The 25,030-nt window shown below is 37.8% G+C and overlaps 2 protein-coding genes across 2 annotated transcripts in view; one reads left to right on the top strand and one right to left on the bottom strand.

Moving 5' to 3' along the window:
• The window catches only part of Ostn (osteocrin), a 43,335-nt gene extending 38,391 nt beyond the window's left edge, over positions 1 to 4,944 (top strand). The window contains exons 4-5 of the mRNA XM_057766185.1: positions 1,122 to 1,221; positions 4,823 to 4,944. Coding sequence (XP_057622168.1) covers positions 1,122 to 1,209 — 88 coding nt within the window. The 3' untranslated portion in view covers positions 1,210 to 1,221; positions 4,823 to 4,944. The remainder of the gene's footprint in view (positions 1 to 1,121; positions 1,222 to 4,822) is intronic.
• Positions 4,727 to 22,058, bottom strand: Uts2b (urotensin 2B). Its single transcript, XM_057764654.1, has 5 exons — positions 21,959 to 22,058; positions 18,368 to 18,466; positions 17,661 to 17,698; positions 16,115 to 16,214; positions 4,727 to 4,773 (listed from the first exon to the last, which is right to left on the bottom strand). Exons 1-5 carry the CDS (start codon positions 22,056 to 22,058, stop codon positions 4,727 to 4,729), a joined length of 384 nt encoding a protein of 127 aa, XP_057620637.1.
• Between the last annotated feature and the right edge of the window lie 2,972 nt (positions 22,059 to 25,030).

Genomic DNA, 25,030 nt, shown 5'->3' with positions numbered 1-25,030 from the left:
TGAGGCCAACCAAATATACAGAGTGAGTTACAGGATAGCCAGAATTATATAGAGAAACCCTATCTCAAAAAAAAAAAAACATAAAACAAAAAATAACAAAATATAGAGGAGATTTTTTTATTCTAGCACACATTGTTTATAATTACAGCAAAATCTTGAAGCATGACTAGTTTCTTATAACTCTTGTTCATTGGATTTAAGTTAATTCTACAAATTATGTATTTCCTGTTATTTTACAAGGTAGTAAGTTTTCCTTCATGGAAGTGGTGACAGTTTGAAGGAGTGTGCCCCATAGGCTCAAATGTTTGAGTACATATTCCCCATTTGGTGGAGCCATTTGGGTTAGTTTAGGAAGTGGAGCTTTGCTGGAGGAGTTATGTAACTAACCTCCCACCATTCCTAGAACACTCTCACTGCTTGGTGCTTGAGGTTCAAGTTGTAAATTCTTTGCTGCTCAGGCTGACATGACTACCCACAGCCACTTCCCCACTGTGATGGTAATGAACTCTTTTTGCTCTGGAACCATAAGTCCAAATAACACCTTTCTTCTATATTTTGCCTTGGTCATGGTGTTTTATCACAGCAGTGGAAAGTGACTAATACAAAAGTCACAGAGCAGAAAATTATATCATTATAGTTCATTTCTGCAACCAATCCTTGATGCAGAAAATATCTAAGCAGACACAGATGATCACATACAAAGCATTTTCACTAGACATCTCAGAGAATGTATGAGAGGCAGGCTTCTGCCACATCAGTTTTAGCTTCTATACATTTTCCTTTCTCCATCCATTATCCTTCTTCATAGGCTCCATTTAGAGATCTAAGTGCAATATGAGAATGAAATCTGCAGAGGCAGAGGAGTTCATCAACTAGGTCATTGACAGTTTAATAGGCTGATAAGATGTGAGTTTTCATAGGAGCTATATGATTTGAATCTGTTTCTATGAATTTTAATTTTCTTGACAAATGGTCAGAGATAAGACTGCTAACTGGTGAACATTATGTAAGTTTTGCTCCCACTTCTGAAGAGAGCCTCAGACTTGCATTTAATTAAAAAGCAAAAGTAATGTTTGATAACTTGGACACTGGCATAAAATATTCTCCATGGTTTGTCACAGGAAAGTAGCAGATCATTCAAAAAAGCAACGCTTTGGAATCCCCATGGATCGGATTGGGAGAAACCGACTTTCTAGTTCCAGAGGCTGACGAATTACCTTCGTGAGTACAATTCCACCACTCTATGGGCAGGTGCTAGAAAACATTTCACACTAGACAAATGGACCCATTCCTACTTGTAAATGTCCTTTTTGGGATTTTAGCATATGTGTGTGTGTGTGCGTGCACACGCGTGTGTGTACATGTGTGTGCATACACATATATATACACATTTGCAAATATTTTTTTAGTCAATTAATTTTATTTCATTTTTTATTTTTTATTTTATTTATTTATTTTGGTTTTTCAAGTCAGGGTTTCTCTGTGTTGCTATGGAGCCTCTCCTGGAACTTGCTCTGTAGACCAGGTTGGCCTTGAACTCACAGAAACTCACCTGCCTCTGTCTCTGCCTCCCAAGAGCTGGGATTAAAGACATGCCCACTACCACCCGACTTTTTTGATGCTAAATGATTTAGAGGACTTTTAGAAAGGAAACAAGCAGCCTAAGAAGATTGTCCAAATTTTTGAGACAACAACATGACGTTTTTATCTATCCTGAAAGTTCACTCTCAAAATACATCAAGTTTTAAAGCTTCATACATGCTCAAAATGTGATAATTCACATAAATTTACAATTTACATTGTGCTACCTCGAGGCTATGCAGCTCAAAAGTTGTAGGTTGGACACACTTGAGGGGTGCCGAATTTTATCTTTCAAATAGAAAAGTCACTCATCCCAATGCTTCATAACAATAAATTTAGTTATTTTTACATAATCCTGTGCAATTGTCTAAGGCTGATGTGCAAGTAAGAGTTAAGGTTATACCAATATTTTTCCTAGTTAACTTTAGTTGCTAATTTGACATAGCAAAGCACTTACAAAGAGGCAAACCTGACTGAGGAACTGCCTGGATCAGATGGGCCAAGCCTACTGTGAAGGGGCTTGAACTGGGTAAGAAAACTAGCTAAGAATGTGCATGGGAGCAAACTAGACAGTATGCCAGTCAATGGTATGTCTTGGTTTCTACCTTCATTCTTCTACTGTGTGTTCCTGCCCTGCCTTTCCTCAGTGATGGACCACTTGCAAGTTTAAGCCAAGTTTCCTCCCCAAATAGCTTTTGGTCAGAAAGTAGTTATAAGAAAACTAGGAGAACATGATAAATTACGTTTTTAGTTCGTTAAAATAAATTATATCACGAACAAGAAACGCTTATTAACTTTGACATCCAGGCATCATGGTTCCTTCCAGGAAAGCTCATAAAAGGTCCTGCTTTTATTCCAAAGAATTCCTACAGCCTGCAGCTGTTCTAACCATCTCAGTGCAGAGATGTGGAAATTCTGTTTTCTGCTTCCTTCATGACATTGGCCTAATCCTTTCATAATTAAAATAGTTTTTCTTTCCCTTCAATAACTCTAAAGTCATAATGATGGTCAATATTTTATTATAATGACTTAATTAGAAGAAGTGTTGATGCCCAAGATTCTTCGATATTGATGTTCTGTAGTCACCGAATCCCCTTGAAAGCAGGAGCATGCACTGATTACTGAGGGCATCACTGCCTTTTGAACGGTACTAGCCTCAAAACTCACACAGAGCTATTTCCTTCATATCTAGAAATAGCCTAAATGTGATCATTCCTTGAGTCTGCTAACAACTGCTACACTTATATTTGAACAAGAGTTAGCTAATAGTTATTAAAAGCCAAGTGTTTCCTGGAACCAAAAGCACGTCTTCCAACTTCAGGATACATTAACATGACTCTGAGATTGATATAATTCTCACTGATTTCTTTTGCCATTCTTCATTATCACATGCTTTCATATTTCTCAATTTCCAAAAATTCATATAATAGTCAATATAGGAAACTCATTTTCATATGAATTTTCACACAGTAGAAATCTGGACAGAAAGAAGATAGCCCAGCTGCTATTATGTCCAAAGTATGGTAGTGACATACAAGTTTCTACACTACCATCCACTCAGCAAACTTCAGAGTGTCATTGTAAGAATGGCCATTCCCAGTGAACCCTGAAGACAGTGATATCACATGTGAAGGCCTAGAAGAAAGTGGGCATTATCCATTTCTCTCTCATCAGTCACTTCTCAGTCATTGTTTTTGTAATTTCCAACCATTGTCACCAAGATTTGAATGAAGAACAAAACCTATAAAATTATACGCAATTTTCATTCAAATTTCTGTTATTTCTAATACATTTTTTACTATCACAATATTTCTTTGCATTAAAGAGTGGGTGCAGTTTGTACAGCATAACATTTACAAGATAAGAATTTGAGCATTGTTAAGGAGAGTTCATACAGTCAGGCAGTTAATTGTAGATTTGAGAACATAAAGTCTTGCTTTGCCCAAACAGTTCAGGAAATTTGACACCCATGGGTGCAATCCACATGTTACAAATCTTATGTAGAGCAAGGTGGAGAAATCAGGTGTTTCACTCTCTAGGCCAATATTCTCTTTCTGACCCACCAAGTTTCCTTGATTCCAGACTATTGATGTTTGTCAGTTTTGGTCGGTCAGTTGGTGCCAGGGATCAAATCCAAGCTCCTTCATATGCTAGGCAAGTGTAATACCCCTATGCTATACCTGCAGCCCTAACTGTCACAGGGAAAACCACAGAGAACACATGCTCTGTCTCTTTCGGTTCCATGGGGGCTGAAGTGCTTTCCCTTGGAGGAGGTTTAGCTGTGGGTTTTTCCCTTCTGGGTTTCACACTGAGGTTTCACACTAAAAGTGAAACTGCTCCCTAGTCATAGAAAATTGGTTTGGTTTAAGGTCAAGTCCACAAACAACTGCTAGAAATTAACAAGTTTCCAGAGAAAAAGCCAATTTCTCATCTTCTATATTTTGGAAAGGAATGTCATCTGGGATTTACGTATTTTATTCCAGTCAGCAGCACCACATCATACTAAAGGTTTGAGACTGTAGAGGCATTGGCTTAAGCAACTCACATTCAATAGATATTTTGTGCATGCTTTCAGTTTTTCTAGGAGGAATTAGAAATTAGTGTTGAAGGCAGGATCACCTACTTCATGACATTAGAAACAGTCATTGAAATGGCAGTCACTTGCTACTACCTGAATTAAGACTTTACTTTAATGGATGTAAGGCACATATCATTGGTTTAGATCAACAGTTTCATCTTAGTATGGTGTTGGCATCATTGCTCATATATATTATCAGGACTCCAAAATATAGCAGGAATCTCACGTGCAAAAGATTGTGTAAGATTGGATTCTTGTATCAGGACCAAAATATAAAGTTATTAATGTGTACCTGAAGCTAAACAAGCTCTAGTCAATTTTTCTTTATTTTTCTTTTTCTTTTCATAACACCCTTTGAATGAAGATAAAAAACTCAAGAGAATTTTGAAATAGTTGAGATCTCAAGAAAGAACTGACAAATAAATACTATAGTTTCCATTGAAACTTGAGCATAGGTTCTTAGCTCATTCATCACAAATGCACTTTTAACTCACTGTTACTTGAAATCATTACATTATGGTAGAAAATATGCCATGTAACTAAAAGCTGACACGAAGTACCACATGATTAAAGGATTACATCTTGACTGTTGAAGTTTTGGATTTTCATCTGATCTGCAGAGGGCAAAGACAGTTTTAACAATTTCACCTTTCATTTTTACAGATATGTCTGTCTTGCGAGAAATGGCACAGAACTTATAGAAGATGCTTCAGTGAAGTTCTTCATTGCTCCTTGCTGGTGAACTTGTTAAAGAATTAACCTTCTGCAAACCTTCCCAAAGCTTGAGACCCCTCAATTCATCATGCCCTAGTGTTGCTATGGTTTTAGTTAAGTCGTGCAGATTATTTCAGTGCATGAATATCTTTGGGGGATATATTTAATGATTCATAAACCATTATGTGATTCCCAAAACTACCTTTAAAAACAATTGTTAAGTATTATGCATTCTCTTGTCCTTAATGCTTTTACAATTCAGTGACCTGGTGTACTTTCTAGAAACCTAGGGTTTAAAGACCTGAAGAGTAAGGAAAGGAGCATGAGTACAGCATACATAATGATTTATAGAAAGAGGGCATTTTAATTCTTCTGAAATGTGTCAAATTGCTGAAAGTCTCCCCTCCAGGCTTAGAGAAAAGGCAGTAAGTGAGTGGCTGCTTCAAGTGTGGTAGAAAGCTGTAGCAAAGGGACATACATTTTGAGAAAGCTGAGCAATAGTGTTCTTTAGAAAGTAATATCTAAAAGTTAGTATAAGAAAATTAATATAATTGGCCTTTGTGAAATGTTCTGCAGAACTCTGAATTTAAAAGATTTATTTGAAAAGAAATTGCTGTCTCTTTTGCTGATTTTTTCCAGCATTGAGCTGTACTGTACAAATGTTTTCTATGTTAGAAGCTTTTGTTTTTGTTTGTTTTCCTTTTTCACTTCCTTAGATGTTTCTAAGCTACCAAACCAACCAGTAGTGCTTTCTGCTTTGATAAAAGATACTAAAATCAATATTAGACTAAACTATCTCATGTTAAAGTTTGAATTTGAGCTGTACAAATTGGCTTTCTTCATTACTTTGATTCAAAAATAGGCTATGAGAGCAAGGAATGCAAATCAATGACAGAGTACCTTCCTAGCATGAAAGAGACTAATTTTCTGTTTAGTTAATATAGTGATCCATGCCCATAATCCCAGCACTTGGAGATAACAACAGGAAGATCAGGAATTCAAGGCAACTCTCGCCTAAGTAGAAAGTGTGAGGCTAGCCAATATGAGACCTCTGTTTCAAAAGGAGAAAGAAACAAGGGAAGAATTAGGAAGGAAGGAAGGAAGGAAGGAAGGAAGGAAGGAAGGAAGGAAGGAAGGAAGGAAGGAAGGAAGGAAGGAAGGAAGGCAAATATGCAACCACATATGACTTAAAGTCAGATATTACAACATATTGACCTATGCTCCACTCTGTGTAGTGAATGCACTTGTCTCATAAAGCCAACTTCAATGAAAAAAAGAAAAATAATCACTTTCTCAACTTAAACCTACTTTAATTCATACATCTTGGTTTTACCACCACATTAGAAAGAATAGAAAAATAAACAGTAATATTCTGATTGAAATGGAATCTTCTTAACTATAAATTAAAACATCAGTTATGTAGATAATGTGATAGCCTATCTCATTTTTTTAATACAATGTATATCAGTAAATTAAGCTATGTGCCCCTGGGAATCACCGATTTAAAAATCCATAATTTAAAGTTACATATGTGGCAGAACTTCCTAGTACCAGAGAGTTAGCACCCCCCCACACACACACTTCCCCATTCTCCCGACTGGGATAACCCATGCTGGGTCACGTTTGGCTTAGCTGCTAAGTACCAGCCCTACTCCATCCTTTGTGTTACAGATACCTTTTGTTGCCCTGTGTGAATCTTGTCTGAGAGTTTCCCATTGATACAAATCCTATGCAAAACTTGGCTGGGGCAATCTAGAAAACCTTGGTACCTCCTGAACCAGGTATTTGTACTTGGCACTGTATTTTCGGAAACTTCATTTAAGGTGCTTTGAGCATATGGAAATCTACTGGCTAAAATATAAACATGGGGAAAAATGAAAATGCCCTGGGTGAAGAGAAAGTGCTTTACTCTACCAAGGCTGGGGACCCCTGAGATTGTGAAGGCTAAGTTCATTCTCAAGTGTCTCTGAGTCTTCATTTCACAGATCCATGTGAACCCACATACCTGTGCCATGACATAGTTGTCTTTTTTCTCATTTCTAAATAGAGATACATAGAGCAAATGAATATGTGAATATGAATTTTTGAGTCCTAATATTAATTACATAACCAACTTGAACTGTGAGGAAGTTGTAATTCTAAGCTGCAGTGTCAAATTTAACACTACACAAAATTTACTAAATTAAACCTTTAATCTCCATATCATTTGGAGAATTAAATTTCTTAAATTATTAAAGGCTGAACTGTATTTTAGAAAAAGCAACAGTGACATTGTGCTTGGTGTGTAAGTTTCAATGTGCTGGAACGTTATCCAACTTTTCCAAAGTAATTAAATGTGTGATTAAACATAAACTGGAATCTTAATCTTTATAATAGCCTTGTGCGTGGGCTCACAACTCTTGTAAGGACACAGGAGTTTCCTTAATTCTTGTAGCCTCATGTTTGCTCCTGTGTATTTGTATGCTCCTGAGGTGGGGTATACACACTACCGCAGGCATGGTGCTCAAGCTGTTCACTTTATTTTCTTCTTCTTTTCTTTTCTTTTCTTTTCTTTTCTTTTCTTCTTTTAATGTGAAATCCAGTTTTAATCCAATCTGTCATCTCTATTTTCAGATCTTAGATTTTAAGAAGACAACACCGTTTCTAGAAAGACCTTCTGTCTAAATAGTTGGCACTCTAACAATGAAATTTGTTCACTAGAAGGAAACTAAGCTCACTCCAGGACAGACGTATGTAGAATAAGAGCTTCATGGTCACATGGACATCATTTGTGTACCAGAGCTTTTCCTTGGTGACTGATGAAGAGAAGCGACATTCTCTGTGGTTCCAGAGTAGCAAGTCGTATTTCAAAGACTTGATGCATGTGCTGATCTTGGTCTGCTTTCCCTCCATCAGGGGAGAGGTTTTCACTTTTATATTTGTTTCTTTGTTTACTTATAATAAAATACCAGCCCACTGTCTTTGCCAAGTGGGCTATAACGCACCTACCTTACTGGACTTTCATGGGCTTTGCCCACAGACCACAAGCACGCTGACTCCTTTCCTTTTTCAAGGCTGTCAAGTTCCGATTTTGGCCTTTGTAGTGCTAGTTTCCCCTTTCTCCAGCACCTTGGAGGGTTGCTTCTTTTCTTCAACCACTTGCTGACCCTCCCAGCACTGAAGGTCAGCCTAAATATCACCTTTTCAAAGAACCTATGAGATCTTGCTATACATTCAGCTGAGTTCCCTATCCTACCCCTAATCATGATAATTTCCTTTGTCATTGTCTTGAAAGACCTCATTTGGGTCTCTGTTTATTATGTGTCACCTCACTAGGCTTTCAGCTGTCTTCATTATTCAGGTATCCTCAGCTTTATCAAAGGAATTTATTATCTTTTATGAAATGCTAGTTTAATAAACATTATCATCCTCTTTTATGAAATACTTTTATCATTCAACACTACACATTAGTACATAGATAAAAATGCACTTCTCAGTATTATAAAACAAATGGATGTATGTGGGTCACATAATAGTGCAGTCATAATATTCCTTAATTCGAAAGTTATTTTGAGAATGCTTCTGTGTCAGAGCAGTTGTCAGGCAAAATTAAGCCTAAGCTCTGAGGCCGAAATTAATTAAACAGTCTTGTTCAGCTATAAGAAAATAAAAATGGAGCCATGGGAAATTAAAACCTAACAAGGAAAGCCAATGCATTCTGGGTTTTGTTTCAGAACACAGAATCCCACCTGTTCTAGGCATGCAGAGGGTGTCAAAGAGTCCCCGATGCTCTAGAGGAAGCAAATTCATAAATAAGAGTCCCCAAAGCAAGTCGTTTTATCAACATTTTCTTCGCATACTATTTCTGAGAGATCTAGCATCATTTTCTTCTGTGATGAGGCAAACTGTGCATCTCTGTTCCTTAGTAATGTATTCATCCCTAGTATTCTCAATGGAAATGGTCCCAATGAAGCCAAAGAAAACACAGTCATAAAAACGAGGAAGAAGAATATTGCATATTTTCCACGTGAATTGAGACTACATAATTTATTTTAACTCTCTCAGATGCTTTTCAAAATATTTTTCATTGACAGCCAACAATAAAGCATTATGGAGAAGGAGAGAGAGAGAATAGACTTCTAGGAAGCTTACAACAAATCAAACACTCAGTTTCAGCTTTAAAGCCATTTTGATGGTCAGTTCTATTCCAGAGAGCAGCCAGTGTCATTCTTTACCACATGAGCATTAAGCCAACCACAAACAAGGTAGGGGCAGGTGAGAAAGTAAGGACAGGATGTGCAGAATAAGAGCCAGTTTCTTAAGGCCGGAAATGGAGGCAAACTTGAAGCAAGAGAATATTCATCTTCCTAGGTGCTCTTTCCTTTTCTATATCCAGAGAAGACTCAGACACAGTATTTCCAAAAACAAGCTAAAAAGGAAAGCAAAGCAGGTTATTAGAAGGATTTAAAAAATCTTCCTTGAATAAAATAGTCTATGGGCTCGCAAAAGAGACAAAGATCATTTTAAAAAAATGTTCAATATGGTAAGCACTAGCTTTATGTGGGCTTAAAAATAAGTGAATTAATAATTCATGTTTTTCATTATCCTAGCCACATGCCACATTCGCAGTAACACCCAGAGGTTAGTGACTGCCAGAATGGGTAATATAAACTAGAGCGTGGTCCTGCTGTGCAAGTTCTACGGGTCACCACTCTTCCGCATTACAGTGCACGTAATACAATCCGAGGACCACAAAGGGTGATCTAGGAGACACACACCTCCATTTCATATTTTGTGTAACTGAAGTGCTCAGGAAGAAGTCATATAAGTAAAAGGTGGGACTAAATGATCCTTTGTTGATCGAGAGAAGCAAAGGGGAGCTTAAGTTCACCTTGCAAGCCATCAAATGATATTTAGGTGAATTATTCTTCATTCTGTTGGTTGAGGGAAGAAACAGGGAGCTTAACAATCACCTTGCAAGTCACCAAATGACATTTAGATAAATTATTCTTCATCACATTGAGCCTTAATATTCTGATCACATTACACTACTAAAGACAAATAAAAACCAAATTTGGCACCATTTCAGTTTTCAAATGCATCAATGAGTCATTTTATATCTTCAGTAGGTAGAGCTGTATCTGTCCTTCTGAAAAATTGCACTCAGCTCCTGTGAAGGCAGGAGTCTATTTTCAGATCTGAGCTGAGAACATGGCCCTTTAATCCAGGCTTCCTTTAATAGTGTGTTATGGAAAGTCATCATCATCGTGCAGTTTGTTCCTCCAGATATCTTTGGATATCTCCGTCTGGCACAAAAATAAGAGCTGACACGGAGCCAAGGTTTAAATCCCATAGCAGTACAGTTAAGTTTGTTGGGGAATATAGTTTGGAGAATATTTTCGGCCAGGCTGAAAGGACTACCATGCATAGTACTGTTAATAAAGTCAATTACCCCATGCATGCAAATCATCCACCAGTTTCATAAAGTTAAATTCCAGCCAGCTTAACCGCTGCTGACCCTTGAGGTCTGTCTAACTCACACTTGTGTTCAGTATTGAACAACTATACTTAGAGCAGCTATGTAAGGGCTATAGACTAAATTTGTAAGGAAAACTATTCCAGTAGATGAAAACTCTTACTGCCTTAAGTTGGATTTGGGGGTCCATTTCACCTTCATGCATGGTTGTTCACACTCATTGTTCTTAGATGCACCAGTGGTACTGACTTTAATAAAGAATGGGTGTTGTCTCATGAGCTAACCTGCTCATCTATTTCATATAGTCGTTATCACAACACCTTATTGCTTGTTATCACACAGGACCATGCTTTCCTATCTCTTTGCTTAAAAAACAACAACAACAAAAAACTTTTCTTGAAGCTTATGTCATTCTAGTTAACGTCAAGTGTTCCCACAGAAAAGTGTTCTTCAGAAGAGCTGTCTATACAGGAAGGACTCTATGGCTGACTGGGCAACCTCCCATCCCAGCGAGAGACATTGTCGCAAAAAATAGGGTTGACAGCGAAAGACATTGTCACAAAACTTAGGGTTGAAGCTGGGCAGTGGTGGCGCACGCCTTTAATCCCAGCACTCAGGAGGCAGAGGCAGGCGGATCTCTGTGAGTTCGAGGCCAGCCTGGTCTACAAGAGCTAGTTCCAGGACAGAAACCAAAAGCTATGGAGAAACCCTGTCTCGAAAAATCAAAAAACAACAACAACAACAAAAAAAAAAACATAGGGTTGAGAGTGTCTGTGGAATGACAACTGAGACTGCCCTCCAGTCTCTGTACAAACTGACGCTTGTATTCACCTGTACTCACATACATATATACACTACACACATGAACACATAAACACATACAGGAACTGTCTGTTGTCTGTGGTTCCAATTGTTTTACCAGGCCCTTTTTAATAAGAAGTTGGCCCCCTATTGAGGTTCTTTGCTCCTGGACTCACAGGTAGGTATTGACTCTCATCTTCCTGGAGCTATCACAGTTCAGAAGCCCCAAAGTTTCTTAAGATGTGCTTGAACTTGGCTTCTGTGAATTTTGTTCTGCACTGTTTCCTTCGTTAGTATCTGCTTCTACCCAACCCTTTTAACTAATTCTCTCTCAGTTTCACACTTCTGCTCTTTCTCTGACCTGAGTTTCAGTCCTGAGATAGCTTCCCTCTGTATGGAGCGTCGCTCCATGAATGGTCTCAGCAAAATGACAGATGTGAGTTTGTTGATAAATGTCAAATTCACACATCCCATTTGAGCTGCTTTCCTAAATTTTAAAATCATCTATTCGCTGAAGTCACTACCAGCACAACTTTGCTACCCATGATGTACTAAGGTTAAAATACTAGTGGGAGAGACAGGATTCTCCAACAGTTTCTCAGGCCTTTTGATATTGTCGACGGTCCCCAGCCCCATTCCATTAGAATGAGGATCACTCAGTAAGTTCTAGAAGGAAAAGGCCTGTTGCACTCCTTTAACCTTTTGCTATCTTGCTGTGATGACACCGAACACAGTGCCCCACATAACATATTGACAAAACCAACTGCCTGGATACCAACTCGGCTGCTTTTTCTAACATTTAAATAATCATTTCTGTTCCTTTGTATTGGCATAAGTTTTGATTTACAGGACAGTTTGAAATTAGTACCGAGAAACCATGGATATCCCATAAAGCAAATTTCTCATTCCAGTCAGAATAGGTATCATCAAGGAAACAAAAAGAGCTACATGTCTGAGATTACATACAAAATAATGAAAATGAGCATGCTATAGAGATGCCTATACAGCCATGTTTATCACTGCAATAGTCACAATAGCCAAATTATGGAATCGCTGAAGTCTTCACTACATGGACACACACACGCACACACTCACACACTCACATTTGGAGGGAAGTGAGGAGAGAAAGAGTAAGCAGAGAAAGAATGCAGACTTGCATTTACCCAAAAATAAAGAAATTCCATAATTTCCACTTAAATAGATGAAAACTGAGGTTATTATTTTAAGGAAAATGAACCCATTTTAAAATGGCATTAAGTAAGAGCTGGAATAAAAATTTCATGGGGGAAAATTAAACTAAGAATGTTGAGTTTAAGAAATATTTAAACTGATTTCAAGAAAGTTGTTATAAGTTGCAGGTGAGAAAGCAAAATAAATATTTTAAGAAAATACTTGTATAAAAATAGTTGATAAGCTTTCTTAATTTTTTTCTTTACTTTTTCTTTCTTTCTTAAAACGAAAAATGAAAACAAACAAATAAAATATCCTTGCAAAAGAAATCTTGACCCTTGAGTTGAAAACTGTCTCCGGTAGTTTAAGACAAAATGAAATTTTGAGTTTGAAGAGATCTGGGAAACCTATGCAATTCACAAGAAAGTATTTTCCTAATTAAGACCATGTTCACAGTTAAGAATGGAAAAGCTAAAGTCTCGGGAAGGGAGGAACAGGTTTAACGACACAACAGACAGGGAAATCCTAGAAACTAAGAAGTCCTAAGAAAACCCACTCTCCATTTCAGGAAATGCCCTTATTACGTGACCAGCAAAATTTCAGAGCTACTGTCTCTGTCTCCTGTTTTCCTTTATGAAGGAGATTAAGTGATTGTGTCTATCCTTTCCCTGTTCATCTAGAAATTATTGGGTGCATGTGGAGTGAATAAGTTCACTTTTCAGTTCAATGTTTAGAATAATACAAAGGAAGAATTGCTACATTGCTCCTGATGGAACAGACCCAGAAGGTCAGTCATTTATACTTTGTGCCACTGTAGTGAGGGCTGTACAATCATCTCAGGACCAGGATGAATATAGTTTATATATTTTTTATTTTTATTTTTATTTTTTAATTTTTGAGACAGGGTTTCTCCATAGCTTTTGGTTCCTGTCCTGGAACTAGCTCTTGTAGACCAGGTTGGCCTCGAACTCACAGAGATCCACCTGCCTCTGCCTCCCAAGTGCTGGGATTAAAGGCATGTGCCACCACCACCCAGCTTAGTTTATATATTTTTTAATGAAGATCAAAGGATCTGGTGGATCCTAACCAGGTAATATGGGGACTTCTTGATACTCACCATCCTAACTTAATGGTGGCAGCCTAGAACTAATCCTGCCAGTAGGGGTAGCAAGTAGAACTTTAGATCTGAGGCAGTTCACAACTGCAATGCCTCTCCTAGGCACATACTCTGCCATGAGCACCCTGGAAGCAGTTAAAATAGTTCTAGGTGATATAGGGGCAAGGCATGAAGGTATAGAGCTGCACTAAGTGTCTGAGACTCAGATAAGCATTAGATACACAGCACAGTCTAAACTGCACCAATGGAAATTGCAAGCAAACGGGTCCCCATTTCCACCCTTCTTCAACATCTCTCCTCTTCATGCTTTTTCCTCTTTAACTGATCCCAGTTTGATTAATCGAAATTAGCTCCTCGATTCCTCTTTCTCAGGATGACAACTGTAGAGTCACCTAGACACTGCCATTCTTTGACTCCTCATATGCAGTCCCACAAAAATATTTGTTGACATACTGCTCAATACATATCCATAGTTAAATCCTTTTGTAATTTGCTTTTGCTCACCTCCCCCAAGCTACCACCATTGAGGTGTTTCCTTGCTGCTGTTTCCCTCTGTCCCTCATATGACACTAGGAATGTTTCTAGTCAAATTCCTTTTGAATTAATCACTGATATTCTTAGATCTTCCACTGTTTTCTATGATGCAAAGTAGAAACTACCAATCTTCCTTAATAAAGCTAAAGTTTCCTCCCCCTCATCCTTTCTCTACTATCGCATACTACTTTCTCCTTTACGATCATTACCAGTTGCATGATTTGAGGCCTGTAATCTAATTTTCATAAAATACAGTTTTCTCATATATAAAATAGTCATAGCAATTATAAAGAATAAAATAATAATTATGGAGCATTCATTGGAATGCATTTTCACTTAAGCTCACAAAGTACTTATCATATGCCATGTAGCATTCTAAATTAAGTAAAATAAATTGGTCCTAACAATCCATGAAAATTATTTTATTTCCGTCCATTTGTATGCAAACTTCAAGAAGTCATTGTTTTTTACTGCTGAGTAGTATTCTAATATGTATATATTCCATACTTTCTTCTTCCATTCTTCCATTGAAGGACATCTAGGTTGTTTCCAGGTTCTGGCTATTACAAACAATGCTGCTATGAACATAGTTAAGCATATACTTTTGTTGTATGTTTGGGCATCTCTTGGGTATATTCCCAATAGTGGTATTGCTGGGTCGAGAGGTAGGTTGAACCCGACTTTCCTGAGAAACCGCCACACTGCTTTCCAAAGTGGTTGCACAAGTTTGCATTCCCACCAGCAATGGAGGAGAGTGCCCTTTCTCCACAACCTCTCCAGCAGAGGCTATCATTGGTGTTTTTGATTTTAGCCATTCTGACCGGAAATAGAAAACACTATCCTGAGTGAGGTAAGCCAGACCCAAAAAGAGGAACATGGGATGTACTCACTCATATTTGGTTTCTAGCCATAAATAAAGGACATTGAGACTATAATTCGTGATTCTAGAGAAGCTAAATAAGAAGGTGAACCCAAAGAAATACATATAAGCATCCTCCTGAATATTAACCTTCATCAGGCGATGAAAGAAGAGAGAGACAGAGACCAACATTGGAGCACTAGACTGAAGTCTCACGATCCAAAGGAGGAGCAGAAGGAGAGTGAGCAAGAGCAAGGAACTCAGGACCGCGAGGGGTGCACCCACACACTGAGGCAAAGGGGATGTTCTATCGGGAACTCACCAAGGCCAGCTGGCCGGGGTCTGAAAAAGCATGGGACAAAACCGGTCTCGCTGAACATAACGGACAATGAGGACTACTGAGATCTGAAGAACAATGGCAATGGGTTCTTGATCCTATTGCACATAATGGCTTTGTGGGAGCCCAGGTAGTTTGGATGCTCACCTTAATAGACCTGGATGGAGGTGGGTGGTCCTTGGACCTCCCACAGGGCAGAGAAACCTGCTTGCTCTTTGGGCTGAGGAGGGAGGAAGACTTGATTGGGGGAGGGGGAGGGAATGGGAGGTGGTGGCGGGGAAGAGGCAGAAATCTTTAATAATTAAATAAATTAATTAATAAAAAAATTATAAAAAAAGAAAATTATTTTATATAAAAAGTCCCATTCATAAGAAATTAATGCCTGAGGTCATACAGATATGAATTATCAAAGATAGGATTTGAACTCAAGCCATCTGGCTCTGCAGCTTAAAGGCTTATCTATTGTATTTTGAAATATTGTGATATTAATTGGTTGATTTGTGTTAAGTTGTTAATATTATCTTATCTTTTCTTTCTTTAGTAGTATTGCAGCAATATGTTCTTACAGAAGTTAAAGACAAATTAGGGTGTTGATCAGAAAAGTCAAATATACCTTAAAAAATTCACATCACTAAGGAACTGGAGAAACAGATGGAATCGTTACTCTTTCAAAAATAAGAACCCAGTTAGCAATAAGCAAGAAAGTTCTGTTAAAGATATGAAAAACTAGTGATTCAGAAGAATAATTTTCCTAACTGTCTGTATCAAATATATGCTTATAACAAATATTGTATCAATGAGGTATTTATTTATGCAAAGAAAAAACTATCATTAGAGTCTTTTCTTAAAAGCATCATCTTTATCTCAATGAGAGGACTGAAAAATGTCAATATTATCTTTTTATTAACAGAAGTCTTTATCAAAAGAATCTTTTGGAAGTCATTTTTACAATGGAAATAAAAGCTTACCTCTTTTATTAGCACGGGAAGGGGATAGATTGCTGTCTACAGCATCTGCGGCATGTTCAGCACTCTTTCCCTGCATAAACTGTCTTTTCAGCTTCTTTAGCTATGAAATATTAAGGAAGAGGAAGATGAGGGAACCAAAAAACAAAAGGAGGAGGAAAGAAAAAAGAAAAGGCATAAGAAAAAATTAAAGAAAGATAAATGCATAAAAGCCCAAAAGACTGGCATTCAGAAGTTGTCTGCAATAAGTATGAGAGTTAATAAGAAATCAGAAAGAAACAGGTTGGGGCCATTTGAATAAGAATGCCTTAATAGGCTCATATATTGGATGTTTAGGAAGAGTTGGGAAGACGCTACCTTGTTGAAGGTGATGTGCTACTAGGGTTGGACTTAAAAGTTTTAAAAGCCAGTATCACTCTCGCTCTCTCTGACCACTATTTATGGATCAGATATGAGTGCTCAGCTACTACTGCCTCAGTACCATGCTTGTCTGCCTGCTACCATGCTTCCTGAGATGATGCTCATGGACTCACACTTTTAAACTGTAAGCAAATCCCCAATTAAATACTTCCTTTTATAAGTTTTCTTGGTCATGCTATCTCTTCACAGCAATAGAAATGTCACTAATATGCACGGTATTTACAAATCAAGTCAGCTTAGGTGTAGCCTTGGTAGCTATATTTAACTTTATGTCCTTCATATAGTCACTCAGTCCTCACAAATAAACTCTAGAGAATATGTGATTGCTTGGACTTCCAGGAGTCCTTTTCCATTCTAGAAAAAAAAGACATATTTCAGACCCTATAGTTTTCACCCAGCATTCAACCTAACCTTAATATTTAACAAGTTCTCCTAACACATAGCCACTACAGACCCACTCTATCAGTGTAGGGTTGGTGTGCATATTGCCTGTACACAGGTTCTTGCTCCTCAGAAGAGAATGATGGGCCCAATTCTATTTCCAAATACCCAAACTCTTTGCATGATGATGGAACTGCACCAACTTGTAGTTGAAGGAGATTAGACATTCTATAATTCAGCCATTAAAATACTCTTTATGAGATATTAAGGAGGAGAGAAGATGAACTGATGGAGAGGGTGGGGCTCCTTGTCAAGAGGGCAGAACTTCAGTCGCTACAAACTGCTAGAAGCCAAGTTTCATGTTTCTTTTTCTGTTTCTTCCATGGTTAATTTTCTGAAACCACATAACTTCTTCCAGCAGGAAGTAAAATTACACTATTTAAAAACTGTAACTTCGGAAAACACCAACTTATATCCCCGGGTTTTACAGATTAGGCCACTGGTATCATCACAATTGCTGTAGTGTGTGTGTGTGTGTGTGTGTGTGTGTGTGTGTGTGTGTGTGATTTTGCCTCACTATAATTTGTTGTCCACTTGTTGTCTGTTTCTTGAAAAATTACTCTATTCTTTTTCTAGTGGAAATAGAACTTTTACACTGTAATATCAATAGTTCTTGAAAAATAATGTATCAAAAATGTATCTAGTAAGAGTTCTTAAAATTGAGCATTGAACTATTTTGCACTCTCACCTGTTTAAGGTCTTCTGGTCTAATGGGCAGATCTACACCTGTAAGAGACATTGTCAAGTGAAAAACATACCATGGGTAGGGTAGCATTTAATTCACTTCAGGATATGCATTTATGCTCATAATGGAAGGCAATTATCTTTTTCATGTTTCAAGACTGCCCTCTCATTCCTAATGGAGAACACCAAATATGTTTCTAATGCGTATAATGCTGAACCACAATAACCTATAGCACAAGCAAGCACCTATATCCGCCTATAAGCACATTAAAATTCTCACATGGAATAAAATACACTTTTAATATTTTAAATAACTCTGTGACTTGTATCATGAATGTCTAACAGTGGTCTTCACTGAAGGCTTCTGTACAGCATCTAAGCTAGTGAAGTCCTGGATCTGGGAGGAGAATTTACATACTTCCACTTTACTAACTCGGCATGATCTCTAACTGTATTCTAAATATTGGTCCTTAGACCCAACGATAAGTTCAGTCCTCACTCCTCAACAAGGAAACTTCTGTTTGCCATGGGCGGAGACCACTACAGAAAACCACAACCAATCAAACTATTCCTACAAAACACTCCCACACCTAAGACATAGGGAACTGAGGAAGAGGAGGCAGAAAGATTGCAAGACCTAGAGGATCATAAGGGAATTTGCTGTGAGACCCTGATTCTGCTGTTTTTAACAAGGTCTTATTCTTGACTCACCGGCGTGGGAGGGCCTCTGGAAACTGGGGTGGTGGCTCAGCAGAGCCAGCAGTAGTTTCTCTTGAATTGTGTATTCGTTAGCTGGAAACAGCTCATGGCCTGTAATAATCAAATGTCAACGTGGTTAATGAGTCACTGAATGTGCCTCTAGGTCATTGGGATTTGCAGTCAACTTAACGCCTATATTCACCAATGTTAGAGAGTAAGGGCTGACTATGATTCAAATGGCAGACCATTCTAAAACCTGGTGGGTGAGTGTGCACATCCTGAGTGACAGCCAGAGAGATACAGAGGTGGTGGGACTGCGGGAGAATTTTATTGTCCTTTCTATGAGTTTCTTCCTTAACCATCTGCAACGGCTTTGAACATATGAACTAAAAGTTAATTTTAAAAGAAGAGCATAACATTTCATTCTGTGATTCTATTTGATGTGTTACATTTAAACATGAGACATTCTGTGGTCTGGAGTTTCCTTTAAATTACTTGAGGAGGAGCAAGTGTCAACTTATTCAATACAAGCTTCTTTCCACTGTCCTGGATGTACCTGACAGGTATTTAGGGCTTAGGTCTACACATGCCTTGGCATTATATATGTTTATATTAGGGAGTATAAATTGGGACAAGACTTCATTCCAGCTGCACAATATGAGTATTCAAAAACAATGAACTCACATGAAGACCTTAAAAATCAAAAGTTGTTTCTTATATTCGAGTTGATTCTTAAATCCAATACAGTCTATTTTCCCTCTTACCTCCTCACTCTCATCATTACTGTGTGGGCAGGAAGTAGGTTAACAAGGGCTCGCTGCAGTAGGTGTGTGAGCTTAGCTAACCTCAACATTTGAAAGTGATGATTGCTTTTATAGCTTCAGTGAAGGAAATATGTCAGAACTTGACTAAATTATTTCCTAAATACACACACAGACACAGTGAGAGTGAGAAATCTTGGGCTTGAAGAGACAGCTCAATGATTAAGAGTGCTTGCTGCTCTTGCTGAAAACCCCCATTCAGTTCCCAGCACCCATACAAGGTGACTTATGACCTCCTGTGGTTCCAACTCTGGGGGATCTAATGCTGACTTCTGTATTCTACTCACAAAATCATACATTCCTTCTGTAGTATCTATCTATCTATCTATCTATCTATCTATCTATCTATTATCTATCTATCTATCTATCTATCTATCTATCCATCCCTATCTCATGTTTAAAGTATAGTAATGATAAATCTTTTAAAAAGAATACATTTTCTTTTCTTGCTCCTTGAATGGGAAGCTGTGCTTTGCATTCTGTTCTGTGGGTGTTAAGTAGAACGTTTTCCTACTCAAGACAAATTGATTGCCTTTGACAGTTTTGTTTCTGGTGACTACACTTGTGTGATGTTTGTTCTCAGTAATCCTTTCCTGCCTAAAACAGCCACCATTTACAGGAATCTCCTAAGAAAAGAAGTTTGGGAAGATTATTTTTAAACATCATGTCTAAGGAAATTAACATGAAAGCAGAGAAAAATATTAAAACAATCACATTTCCATCTTAGTCTCTATTTTTAACTTATAAACTATAACTATAGCTTTAAAAGAAAAAAAAAAGATGTTCCTTTAACACATTTCCATGTTATTCAATGAGCAATGTTAACATTGATTAAGAAAATGTCTGCATAATAAGCATCTGGATGCAGAGATGGCTTTGCCACAGGAAAAGATAAAGTGCTCAGGCAGGCGAGTGTGAGTGATAGACAAAGACAGAAAATACAGATCCATTACCACTCCAGGGCTCAGCACGAACAAACGGTTTTCTTTTGCTCACAGGAACGTGTGAAGCTTTTGAAAAACAGAAACAAGAAATTCTACCAGAAAGAACACTAGAAACTTCCCAGATGATAATATGACAAAATAGCTCCTGCATGGCCTTCGTGATTATGTTGTCCTTTCTTTCTTTTCTAGTAAACTAATTCCCAGATGTGCACTTTTTAACTGAGGCATGCTAAAATGTTGCCCATTGAATAAAAGCTAGAAGCATTGAGCTGCTCATTGTGGATATTTAATATATATGTGGAAAATTTATTTTATTCTTGAAATATGTAGAACAGAAAATGATGCCACTTCAAATTAATCATCTACATTTGTTCATTGATTCTGAGATCAAAGAGGGTCTCGGAGAGATACCTTTCCACTATGCTGCTAGAGACACTTGAAAATCAAGTCATCTGTGGAATCTTGAGGTCAGAGGCGATGTTTATGAATCTTATCAAAGTTTTAGAGTTGCATATGTATTTTTATGTTTCTCAGAGGCTCGAGCAGAGTTGCAATGACTAGTAACACATATGATGGCTGCAAAGTCTTCAACAGATCACTACAGCATTACTCACATATTTATACCATGCCAGAACCATCAGAGATTTCATTAGCTTGCAGAGACCAATAGCGACCTACAAATAAAGTGATTTGGATGGAGAGAACAAGTGGAGAAGCCTTTAGTAGAATACAGAGTCTGCAAGACCCACCCTTGGAATTGCTTCTAGTGGTATTCACCTGCCAATAGGAAAATCTTCATGAGAGAAGTAAGCTTCGTTGGTTTTTAAAAACACAGTAGAGGTAACAGAGGTACAGTAAAGGTAAATTAGGTCCCAAAATAAGAAAACTGATCCCTTTTCTTCCCTTAATGTCACAGAACATTTACTGAATTCCCTCCTACTTCCAGCTGTGCATAATAAAGTTTAGGACCTTCCTGCCAGGATGTAGGTTAGAGAAAAGAAAAGGAAAAGCCCCCAGTCTCAAGCTGGAAGAGATAATGTTTTATGAACAGTATATTTAAGTCACTACTTTTGTTTTTTAAGTCATTACTTTTAAAATGAGAAAATTTACTAGTCTTTCATAAGTGAACTTGTTTCTGTCCTAAATCACCACTAAGTGTAAGCTAGTGGCCAAGTCACAGTGAACGGGCAGTTTGCATACATTGCATACATTGGAGTAACATTTTCAAAGAAAGCAGCCCCTAAATCCACTTTCACTGGTTCTATAATGGTATATTTTTAATAGATGTCACAGTTACACTGTTTCCTTAATGTGCATACTATGAACTTAGTGACCCAGACAAACTCAGTCAATATCTAACTTGAGTGTTGCACCCACCCCAGGCATTCCCCGCTTCTCCGCTCTGCAAGAAGGTTTTTATCTTCTACTTTCTCCAAGGTGCACCTTTCGTGAGCATCCAGCTAATAATCTCACATGAGAGAAGTCTTCTCTTTCTCCGGGGCACTTCTGGAATAGGACTGACTCAGTAGCTTTTTATACATTCCAAATCTCTGACCATATAGTACAAATTAAAATATGCCTGTGACTAGAAATGCGTGTGTGTGTATCTGACGTTAATTTAGTACAACACAAGGCAAAGTTGACACAATTTGCCAGAGAAGAAAAGCTTCACAGAGTATATTCAGTTCAGAACAGCAGCTACTTAAGGAGGGTGCAGTGATTAACTTATATTGCTGCTTTAAAGAGTTATTTCAGCAGTGGCAGAAAAGTAAATGAAATAAATACAAAGATGAGGATCACTCACCAACCTGTAGGGCTTGAGGTTCGTGCGCACATACCTGCGGTCAGAGGTTGTCTTCCATGTGCAGATTTTAAAAGGATCATCACAGATAGCAAAGCCAGGAGTCTGAAGCAGAGAGAGGCTGAGAAGACCTTCATGATAAAAATCTCCTGTCCTAACAAAGAAACCCAATATTCATTCAAGGCAGATACCCCAATGGCTGTCGATTGCAGCAGAGCCTGCCTGCAAAAGGCGAGCGTGATCCAAGCATGAGTATCCTACAAAAGGAAGAAATTTATAAAATGGAATGCATCCTGTCACTGTGATTCACTGCCTGGAGAAGTGACAGACTGGCCCCACGGTCAATGGGAGGAAGAACCAGATCGATACATCTTGTACCTGCCCATTTCACTAAATGCAGGCATTCTTATGTATGATCACGCAATCAAACACATGCACAAGCCCAAAGCAGTTACTAGGGAAACAGAACGTGTATGGAGAGTTTTCATAAACTTTTGTTTATTTTCCTTATTGGTGCATTAATTATCCTGAGATGCCAAGCTTGAGAACATAAAAAGCAGGTCAAAGTGGGACCAATTTGACTAATTTAGAGCCAGCTGATCATATTCTCAATAGCAACATAACCACCATCACATTTTTAACCAGCCCAAAGAATGAAAGCTGGAAAGAGCTCAGGTTTGGGATGGATTGCTGCACTAGGGAAAGATGGTTTCGTTCTGCTACAAGCAGCACTTTCTTAAATCAAGACTCAATTTAATTAATTCAAAGCTGGCAAACGTCCCATCAATTACTCTCTTTAATAGTCGCCTTAATTGAGGTGGTTTCATTTTAAGTCAGAGTATTTCAATATATCCAGAATTTCGATTTAATGGCACTAGGGGTGCTGTAACGACCTCTAGTTTTGGCATTTGCTTCTCCTAAGAGAATGCATCACACACAGCTGATACTGTTCCAAGTAGACATAGTTTACTCAATTGGGGCAAATACCAACAGTTTTGTTATCCACCAATATTTTTGCTATCCAGTTCCTATGATATTTTCCTGAATGGGCTGAACTACCCATTTTAATATCCAGGCAAGTTCTTTCATGGGCTCATTTTTCAATCGTCATTTTTAAACCTGCCCCACATTCTTTGTCCTGGAGCTTTGCTGACACATTTCCGGTTGACTGGTGTCCTTTATTTTCTGACTGTTTTCCCTGCTCATTTCAGAAGCCTCTGACCAATGCCACCCACTCCAAGACTTTAGAGTCTTTGCTCATTCATTTTACTTTGAGTTATGATATTTGTCTCATCCTCTGGACTGTATACATCACAACCCACAGTCCCTTCCTCTGTTACTACCACTGTGTGTTTGTATGCCTCCCTCCACCTCTAAACTGGGAAGATTTCCAGAGACAACCTATACATTTCTGCCCCTTCAAATCATTTCAGTCAGTAGAGGAGGAAATGAATGAGAGCTCGTTGGGTGTGTGAACAAGTAACTGCATTTCCAGGTAAATGAAAAGAAAATAAAATGGGATTACAGCCCTCAACTTTGTAACTGGTTACAAAAGGTAAAAGGGTTGAAAGAACAACTGGAATTCTTCTTTGTTTATTGTTAAGCCTCAAAGTTGAAGAATGATCACTGTTTGAAGCATGATCCTACTACCTTATCATACTACTGTGCTTCAAAATTGTCATTCGATAAACCTCACATCTGTCATTATTTGCTTACAGGTTATTTGAACTCTTTCAAGAGTCTATTTTAAAAGTTATGGAAGATGAAATATATTCATCAGTGTCACGAGTGTTGTGAGGAGCGGCGGGCACACGAGCCTATACAGATATAATTTTAATATAGTGTAATTCCAGGGCAAATGTTAAAAGACATGTAAATAATAAGATAGAAAATAAACTCTCAAAAAATAAACTAATAATTGAAAATGAAACCTTCTGAGTAACCATTACAATGAAATCATAAAGTTAAATGTAAATGGTTTTTAAATATATCTTAAAGATATTTAAATTACTTGCATTTATATTTGAAAGTATTTACACTTACATTTATATTTTAAAATATAATGTGAGTAAATCTTATATTTAAGTATAAAAAAAGATTTTATTCTAAGCTTTAGTGTAAAATTCACCAGGAATCTCAATTCTGAAGATATTTTCGTTAATTTCCTTTGTTGCTGTTACCTGTGTGTATATATATGAGGGTGTGTGTGTGTGTGTATGTATGTGTATATATGTATGTGTATGTGTGTGTTGTTGTTGTTGTTGAAGAGCAAACCCAGGGCTAAGTAGGTAACCGCTCTCCCATTGAAATATACCACAGCCTGTAAGTACGATCTTCAAAGTTGCAAGCTAATTTTGACTATGTTGATTCACTTCTAAACAGATGAGTTTTCTTCAGTTTTTTGTCACACAAATATTTGATTTAGTAAGCTTAATGCAAACTCAACAAATCTTTTCTCCTGTCATATTTACTTGATATTGACAAAGCAAAGAAAAAATCATTCTCAAGCTGCCTTTCATAGACAGGGAAACATTTCCCTAGATGAGTGAAGCCTAAGTAGGCTCATGACCATCAGATACACTTTACAACAAACCATAAATGGAATTCATAACAATGAAAGGGAAGCATGTAGATAGACTGGGGTAAAAGTATGAAGCCCTTTATGAAAAAGAAACCATTCCTGGATGTAGCATTGTTGGCTGAGGTTTCTGTCCTGCCTGGTTCCTACAGTCATTAAGTCCCAAAGAAATCACACAGAGGTCTACATTAGTTATAAACTTATTGGCCTAGTAGTTCAGACTTCTTATTAACTCTTATAACTTATATTAGCCCATTATTTTTGTCTTTGTTAGCCACGTGACTCGGTACCTTATTCTAAGGGGAGTCTTCCTTGATCAAACGTTACTTTTCTTAGCCCAGAATAAACCCATAGCCTCTCATTTCCTGTGGAAACAAAAGCAAAATCCAACATGGTAGACTAAATCCATGTAAAACCTGAGAGGGCTTAAAAAGGAATTCTACACACCACACACACACACACACACACACAATGCAGAGTTTAACACAGCTTCTTGCTATTTTCTGGCAGTGTGATACAGCTCCAATAAGA

Source organism: Chionomys nivalis, chromosome 3 (assembly GCF_950005125.1).
Source record: "Chionomys nivalis chromosome 3, mChiNiv1.1, whole genome shotgun sequence".
NCBI lineage: Eukaryota > Metazoa > Chordata > Mammalia > Rodentia > Cricetidae > Chionomys > Chionomys nivalis.
This window is presented reverse-complemented; position numbering and strand designations above follow the sequence as displayed.